The 9152-nt window shown below is 43.0% G+C and overlaps 1 protein-coding gene across 1 annotated transcript; it reads left to right on the forward strand.

The window, feature by feature from the left end:
• The first annotated feature begins 207 nt into the window (after positions 1-207).
• On the forward strand, positions 208-5231 carry LOC107041862. The gene is made up of 6 exons (XM_015262659.1): positions 208-241; positions 1548-1688; positions 3338-4227; positions 4315-4406; positions 4485-4729; positions 4882-5231. The coding sequence occupies exons 1-6, from the start codon at positions 208-210 to the stop codon at positions 5229-5231; spliced, it is 1752 nt and encodes a 583-aa protein (XP_015118145.1).
• Positions 5232-9152: the final 3921 nt, after the last annotated feature.

The following is a 9152-nucleotide window of genomic DNA, read 5'->3' on the forward strand; positions in this document are numbered from 1 at the left end:
AGTAATTTTCTTTACTCAACAAGGGAAAGAGTTGACATCCAGGAACTGGTCAATTAGTTTCAGTCAAAATACAGTAATCGACATTCACAGGCTATGATCCTTGCAAAGTCTGACCCTTCCGAGGTCCGATTCGGGCGAGGTATAATTCGTGTAACATCTGACATTCGACCATGAATCAACTTTTGCGACGGTTGACTCTTATGAAGCATGACCCTGGCGAGGTATGACCTCTACCACCCAGGTGAGAAACGTCCACCTTGACAATGGAAACAAGGCTGGTCCAGAATGGTATATCGAGACTGAGTGACCCAGCGTGTAATCAAGCTTGTTTCCATCATTGAATCATACATTGGTACAAGTTGGAGACTTCCATGTTCTTTCAAGCCTTATTCTAAAGTTGAAACACTCTTGTTTTTCAAGGCTAGAAGATCCAGGATGGAATGAAACTTGATTTCATTGTCGAACCCAAAATTGATTGAAGCATAGACGTCAATGTTACATCCAGCCTTGTTCCAGCCTCGTTCAAATTTCGGTTTATTCAATAACAAATGAAAAGATAGGAAACTGACTAAATATCTTATGATTCAAACCCTAAATAATAGACCCGTTGTCACTACATCATTGCTGGAATGAAAAAATTATTTTTAATTTTTCTACGCACGGAAAAATTTAATAGTAAATGCCAGCGAATTCGCATGACAATTCTATGGGTTTTCTATTGGACTTTCTATTAGTCTTTAGCCGATTCTATTAAAATGTTACATAGAAAATATTCTACAGAACAAGTCCATAGAATTGGTTTTTTTCTATATAATTTATTCTATTGAAATATTCTCTGTAGAATTTCCTCGGCCCAAATTTTCTAAGTCTTTTTCACTGCATTTTTCTATTCTTTTTATGAAGAATATCAAACATAAAACTTGAAAATTTTGAGCCGAAGAAATTATAAAAAATGAATATTCCAATAAAATATGTGAAAAAATTAATTCTATTGACGTTTCCTATAGATTTTTCTATTGAAAATTTTAATTAAAGCGGCCAAAAAATAATAGAAAGTTTAGTAGAAATCCAATGGAATTGTCTCGCGAATTCGCCAGGTTTTTCTATTACATTTTTCCATACGTGTCCTTATTCATAATATGGGAAACTCCCCATTGTCTCATTCTGACTGCCAATTCCATTATCGATATCGCGTATTTTCACTCATAGATAGTCCATGATGGCGCGAAGCGTGGAAAATGTGAGTTTAAGGAGTGAAAACGTGAAATTAAGGAGTGAAAACGTCATATGTTGACTCTCTAACCTTCAATGTAAAACGTTTATCACGACGAAGTAAAAAACTTAATAATTCACGAATAAAAATCTCATCATGAGTTTTATAAAAAAAATTTAACGTATAGAGAGAAGAAAATGACATTTATGAAAACACGACCGGAATTAAGTGACCAGTGAGTAGTCGAGGGGCTCAGAGACAGCTGACTCTGCCTGGTTGCAAACTTCTGAAAATTGTGATGAAATAAATAGCCAAGCAGAAACTTTTTGCACAGGAAGTGTTCCCATGATTCCTGATCCTGTAGAACTCATCGATGATCATGGAGAATTTCTGGTGTACAGTGGTGGTAGTCGAGACTTCAGTGCAAGTGGGAGTGACTCCTCAACTAGTCTCCTACAAAGCGTTAGAACTGATGGTGATGAAGTGCACTCTGATTCTTCTCGGAACGCGAGTATAATGTCCACGGCTTCATTAGTACAGAGCACATTCCAAAGCCTCTAGCTTGTGTGAAGGAGAAAAAATATCATGAATATGAAAACGTGCTTAGTGACTAATTTGTTGACAAAACTGAGAGAAGTAGGATTATCAGAACTACTATCAAGTATAGCGCAACTCACGGGATTTTCCCATGCAATTAAAAATCTCCCTATTGTTTCCAAAACGGCGGATATCGGCCGCTACAGTTATATGGGAATAAAAAATGGATTGCAAAAATGTATCCAACCAGTAGTGTACGACGAACCTGAGATTCGTGAACAACTGACGAACCTGAGAAAAGTATTGTTCCACATTGATGGCATTGTAGTCTATTCGCATACAGAAGGTGCATTATGGCCAATACCAATAAAGCTATGGCATAACGATTATGTATGCCCACTTTTCGTTGCCGCCTTTTACTACGGGAAAACAAAACCAATAGATCTTGAGCCTTATTTGGATGATTTTGTGGAAGAAGCCCGGAGACTCATTATTGAGGGTGTAACGATCTAGGGAAGGTTCTATACTACTTTCAAATTTGCTGCGATAATTGGTGATGGTCCAGAAAAAGCTTATGGCAGCGTATCAAATATCCCACCGGTTTTAATGCGTGTAAAAGGTGCACAGTTCCAGGGGAGACTGTCAATAAACGATGTCTGTATCCAGACCCAGATGCTCCGAAAAGAACAAAAGAAAGTTTCATTACTCGGCTCGATCACGAGCATCAACCACAAGATATTCCAACTCCATTGTATAAAGTCCTAAGATTCAATCCCGTCAAAGATATGCCACAAGAGTCTATGCATTTATTAGGTGTATAAATTAATTCTCGGCCCCTAGATTAAATTGATCAGAACACCTATTTGAATTAAAAGAATTCCCAGCAATAAACGGCGTTTTGAAGTGCCATCTGTGAACTATCAAACCACTCGAGTATGATTATAGTGTGATTAACACAACCTCAAAAAACATAGTGAATAAAAATGTCGTTTGACAAGCAGCACTTGAGGCACTGCCTTCATTTCACCTTCCAACTTGGAAAAATTGCCGCAGAAGCACAAGAAATGATTCGCTTGACCTTGAGAGAGAGTGCTGTATCTTACAGCACATGTAAAAAGTGGTTTCAAAAATTTCGGGATGGAGATTTTGATCTCCAGGATGAGGAACGTCCTGGGCAACCAAAAAAGTTGAGAACGAGGAATTGGACAACTTACTCAATGAAAATCCCTGTCAAACACAACAGGAGCTTGCTGATACTCTTGGAGTAACTCAACCAGCTATGTCGGCGCATTTAAAAAGAATTGGGGGGATACAGAAGGAAGGTAGTTGGGTGCCCCATCATCTTACCTCAGGAAACAAAAGTCGACGCTGTGAAATTGCAATGTGCTTACTGACCAGATATAAAAAAAAGACTTTGTACATAAAATTGTGACTGGGGATGAAAAGTGGATATTTTATGACAATCCTAAGAGGCGAAAGTCGTGGGTTTATCCGGGGGAGCCGTCAACAAGCACTGCAAAATTGAACATTCACGGGAAAAAATTGTTGTTGTGTATTTGGTGTATTTGATTGATCCATGTTCTCAAGTAACTTTGACAACTGAGAAGTCATCAGCTCAGCAGCAGCATCTTCGTATCCCTCGTCGATACTCTTCTCAGATGGTTTCGGGTGTTGGGGTCGCTAGTTCTTCTGCTGCTAAGGGGATCGTCGTTGTGGAGTTATCCTCTAGTTGGGGTCATCGCGTTTGTGAGGCTGAAGCTATCATCCGGCCGCGTTTGACGGTTTATGTTCCGAGAGCTGTGCCTTATCGGGAGTGGTCGGTGTTGGAAGGAATGCAGCTAGCTGAACCTGAGTTCAGTAGTACTAGAGGAATCGACATGATCCTGGGGGTGGATGTGTACTCGCAGATTATCCAGCCTGGGTTGAGGAGGGAGACCTTAGATCAGCTAATCGCACAACAAACTTCGTCGGGTTGGATTCTGTCTGAGAAGGTGACGATTCCGAGGCTGGAGCTCATGGGAGCATCTTTGTTGTCACGTCATATGGTATCAGTTTGTAAGGCTTTGGAGATAGATGATTTGGTGGTGAATTTGTGGACAGATTCATCGGTAGCTTTGACGTGGATCAAGTCTGATCCCGCAAGATACAAACAATTCGTTAAAAATCGTGTGTCGGAGATTCAGCGTCTGATGCCTCAGGCTAACTGGACGCATGTCCCTGGGGAGGATAATCCTGCGGATCTGGTGTCGAGAGGAGTGTCAAGCAAGAAGCTCGTCAGTAGTCAGCTTTGGTGGACTGGTCCACGATGGTTAAGTCAATCTGAGTCTTGTTGGCCGGAGCAGAGGTTCGCTGTTAATGATTCTGAGAGTTTGGAGAGGAAGAATGTGGATGTGCATGCAGCTTGCGTTGGTGCTGGTTCAGAGTATCAGTCTTGGGATCTCGTTGGGAGATACAACTCATTGAGGGAGCTGTTAGCTGTTACTGCTTAGTGTCGTCGGGTTTTTCTAGTCAGACGAGCGAAAACTAGCAATGGAGGTCGAGGATTCAAGGGGTTGTTTTTGCAGCCTAGTGAGATCGACGAGGCTAGGGTGTTCTGGATCCGGGAGACTCAGGCTGAGTATTTTTATCAGGACGTCAAGAAGCTTAGAGAAACGAAGTAAATGGCTCGGAGGATTGTGCTGTTTCATCTAGTGCCTTTTCTTAATGGTGAAGCGATTATTCGTTTGACTTGGAGGTTTCAGAAATCGTCTCTGGAGGGGGATTTTAAGCATCCTGTGATACTGCCATCCAGTTCCAAATTTACTGAGCTTGTTTTGATGGAGGCTCATCGTCAGACCTTCCATGGGGGAGTTCAGGTGATGCAGACACTTCTAAGGAGGAAATATCGGATTCTTGGTGAGACGAGGCCAGTGAAGAGCTTCATATTCAGGTGCGTGATCAGCACTCGTCATCGTGGCACTGTGGCCAAGCAGCTGATGGGTCAGTTGCCTTTGAGGAGAGTGACAGCAGCTCGAGCTTTTCTTCACTGTGGAGTGGATTATGCAGGACCGTTGACATTGCTGAGTTGGAGGCGTCGAGCAGCCAGGATTTACAAGGGGTTTAGGTGATCTTCGTGTGCTTTGTGACCTCAGCAGTGCACATCGAATGGGTGACGGACTACAGCATGGAGGGATTCTTGGCTTTCTACAGGAGATTCTCAGCTAGGCGTGGTATCTGTGAGACGATCACGAGTGATCGTGGTACCAACTTGGTGGGAGCTGATCGGGAACTAAGGAGGTTGTTCGATGCTACCGGTCGGGAAGCTCGGGAAATTGCTCAAAGCGTATCCAAGGATGGAACTAAGTGGATTTTTGATCCTCCGAGAGTTCCTCATCACGGAGGGAAATCGGAAGCGGCGGTCAAGTCGGCTAAATTTCATCTAAAACACGTGATTGGGGAAGCTACTCTGACATATGAAGAGCTGACGACGTTGCTTACGTAAATTGAGGCGGTTCTGAACTCGAGACCTCTGTGTCAACTATCAGACGATCCTAACGAGTTCGCGGCCTCAACACCAGGGCATTCTCTTATTGGCGCTCCGCTGTCAATTGTGCCTGAGCCTTCTTTGAGTCATTTAGCGGCATCCAGAATGTCAAGGTATCAGCAGATTAGACAGATGGTGGAAACATTCTGGGAGCGTTGGTCTGGGGAGTACGTCCAGAAGCTCCAGGAGATCAATAAGTGGTACAGGCCCAAATCGAATCTGCAATTGGGGACTTTGGTTCTGATCGTAGACGAGAGGCTGCCGCCTATCAAGTGGGCGATGGGATGTGTTGTCATCAAACTGCAGCCGGGGGAGGATGATTTATGCAGAGTGGTTACTGTTAGGACACAGTCGTCGACATTCACAAGGCCTATTGTGAAGGTCTGCCCTTTACCGATTGAAGCTGTGCCGGTCGATGAGTCTGCAGACAGGCAGTTGCCTGATGGGGATGCTGGGGGCGTTGAGGGATAGAATTTTGCGTAGTTGTTTGACTCAATTTCTATTTCTTTTTCTTTTGTTCATTTGTCTTTATGATCGACAGTTCCTGTTGCCGGTCGACAATTTTGTCAATAGTCATTGCCAAAGGTGGGAGGAATGTTAGTGTCTGGATTTCGTAAAGATTCTAGTTTTATTGTTGAATTTTGATGATTGAACGAATATCTGGCGTTCTGCATATTTATTATCTTAATCGATCTAATTTATCGACGTTGTCTCCCGCGTTTATGTATCTAAGCGTAATTATTATTCTGTTAGTCTCGAGACGTTGAGGCGTGAGCCAAGTGATACAGTCCATTAGTGAGTGGGCGACTAAAAAACGTCTAATATGTATTGAACTATGTTCGTAGTGCGAATAAATTCAGGAGTTGATGTAATTCGTATCTACAGCTTTTATTGACTATGTCTCCCCTATCCGATCTCAGCGTCCTATTCCGAAATTAACCGGATACGAGGAAATTTTTCTGGAAGGCTGTTATAATCCAGGAAGACAGAATATTTTTTCAGCGCCTTGTCCATCGTCTGATGTGGGAATCTGGCAGATGGGGACATTCACAAATGTTCTAAATTTCGTTCCATTGAATAGTATTTTTAAAAAGTGTGTATATGTTGTGACGAGGCATATTCATTTATTTTTTATTATTTTTCTACATATTTTCTCCTACTACACACTGCCCCCTAAAAGGTAAATTCCGCCATCGTTGGATACCCCATCCCCAGACTTTTCCCCTCATCACCCCTCTACCACCGCCCCTGGACATCACGAAGACATCAGCCGAAGGAAGATATCAGTTCCGGCCCCACCCGATCAATTGGAGAAGCTATCGCCCCCTGGAAATTCCACATACTGGACTCCCGAATATTCAACACCTGCAATAATCCCTTGTGAGACATCCCTGGATTGTGGTCATCGTCACCACTCCACCGTGCTGATTGGCCCCGGTTGCTCCCGAATTAAAAACCGAAGGACATCGACACCTGACGAACCCCCACGAATCGCGAAGGAAAGAAAGGGACCGTCACTCGTGCAATAGCTGCCCCGTGAGTCACCACGTGCCCCGAAAGTAGTAATAGTGAATACAGTAAAATTCGCCCGGAAGTATTGGCGGATAAAAAGAGGACTTTCGATACATCGAACTCATCCCAGCTTTAGTATTGGTGCCCAGGAAACCCCGAGGTGGAAAGGAGGCTCTCCAGGAAAACGCCCTGGTATTTTGAAGGAGTGCAAGGCGCCGGTGGAATTCCGCGTGTTCACCTGGGGGGCTATTCTCGAAATATTTCCGTGCACGGAAGTGGCTTCGTAGACGAATTGCGTATAGGAATCATATAGGCGTTCCGTCAACGGAGTCGATTCCGCGCACGGAAATATTTCGAGAATAGGCCCCCAGAGTGAAGTCCCATCGTGAGTACGAGTTACCCCCCTCAATTTCCCTCTTGTCCCCACAATATTACCCTTCATACCCCCCAACGGTGAGCCTACACTCTTTTGTTTCTTCCCCATTTAGTTATTCTTCTTATATTTAGTTGCATTCCCTCGACACGACTAGCTTCTCCCCTTTTTCTGTATTAGAGTCACTCCCTTTTTACATGTACAAAAGTTGCCTGGCCTCCCGCACTCCCTAGATCTCAGTAAAGGCCTTATTTACGTCTTTTGGCGATCATAATTGTATTTAGAAAAGAATATAGATTATTACTCTCAAATTACCCCTTATTCGTCCATTTTCTTGACTCGCCCTAATCCTTTTTTCAGGAATTAGTATTATAGAATCTAGAAAACGGTCACAATGTACATAACTCAAATGGGCGTTGTCATATCGCTTCTCGATGTTTAATCCATTCTGCCCACAGTTATCAGTTCTCTCTGATTAATATTTCTGTAAAACTATCAGTCAAGGCATATCTGAATAAATGTCATACATTTTGTTAATTTAATTTCTTAGTTTGCGAATNCCGCCCCTGGACATCACGAAGACATCAGCCGAAGGAAGATATCAGTTCCGGCCCCACCCGATCAATTGGAGAAGCTATCGCCCCCTGGAAATTCCACATACTGGACTCCCGAATATTCAACACCTGCAATAATCCCTTGTGAGACATCCCTGGATTGTGGTCATCGTCACCACTCCACCGTGCTGATTGGCCCCGGTTGCTCCCGAATTAAAAACCGAAGGACATCGACACCTGACGAACCCCCACGAATCGCGAAGGAAAGAAAGGGACCGTCACTCGTGCAATAGCTGCCCCGTGAGTCACCACGTGCCCCGAAAGTAGTAATAGTGAATACAGTAAAATTCGCCCGGAAGTATTGGCGGATAAAAAGAGGACTTTCGATACATCGAACTCATCCCAGCTTTAGTATTGGTGCCCAGGAAACCCCGAGGTGGAAAGGAGGCTCTCCAGGAAAACGCCCTGGTATTTTGAAGGAGTGCAAGGCGCCGGTGGAATTCCGCGTGTTCACCTGGGGGGCTATTCTCGAAATATTTCCGTGCACGGAAGTGGCTTCGTAGACGAATTGCGTATAGGAATCATATAGGCGTTCCGTCAACGGAGTCGCTTCCGCGCACGGAAATATTTCGAGAATAGGCCCCCAGAGTGAAGTCCCATCGTGAGTACGAGTTACCCCCCTCAATTTCCCTCTTGTCCCCACAATATTACCCTTCATACCCCCCAACGGTGAGCCTACACTCTTTTGTTTCTTCCCCATTTAGTTATTCTTCTTATATTTAGTTGCATTCCCTCGACACGACTAGCTTCTCCCCTTTTTCTGTATTAGAGTCACTCCCTTTTTACATGTACAAAAGTTGCCTGGCCTCCCGCACTCCCTAGATCTCAGTAAAGGCCTTATTTACGTCTTTTGGCGATCATAATTGTATTTAGAAAAGAATATAGATTATTACTCTCAAATTACCCCTTATTCGTCCATTTTCTTGACTCGCCCTAATCCTTTTTTCAGGAATTAGTATTATAGAATCTAGAAAACGGTCACAATGTACATAACTCAAATGGGCGTTGTCATATCGCTTCTCGATGTTTAATCCATTCTGCCCACAGTTATCAGTTCTCTCTGATTAATATTTCTGTAAAACTATCAGTCAAGGCATATCTGAATAAATGTCATACATTTTGTTAATTTAATTTCTTAGTTTGCGAATTTAAATTGTCCATATAATTAATGAAATAATTAATTTATTTCATAGGTAACGGAAGGATGAAATCGTTCATTTATTACAGAAAAAGGGAATAGGATGTGATCAATCCAGTCTATTATTTTCCACGTGTTTCTGAAAAGGAATAAAATTGATTAATTCCAATCATTGATAAAGAAAATACCTTCACAATCAATTCTTACAGAGAGAGAAAGAGAGAGAGAGAGAGAGAGAGAGA

This window comes from Diachasma alloeum, unplaced genomic scaffold (assembly GCF_001412515.2).
Source record: "Diachasma alloeum isolate Michigan unplaced genomic scaffold, Dall2.0 Dall_scaffold_00383, whole genome shotgun sequence".
In the NCBI taxonomy this organism is placed as follows: domain Eukaryota; kingdom Metazoa; phylum Arthropoda; class Insecta; order Hymenoptera; family Braconidae; genus Diachasma; species Diachasma alloeum.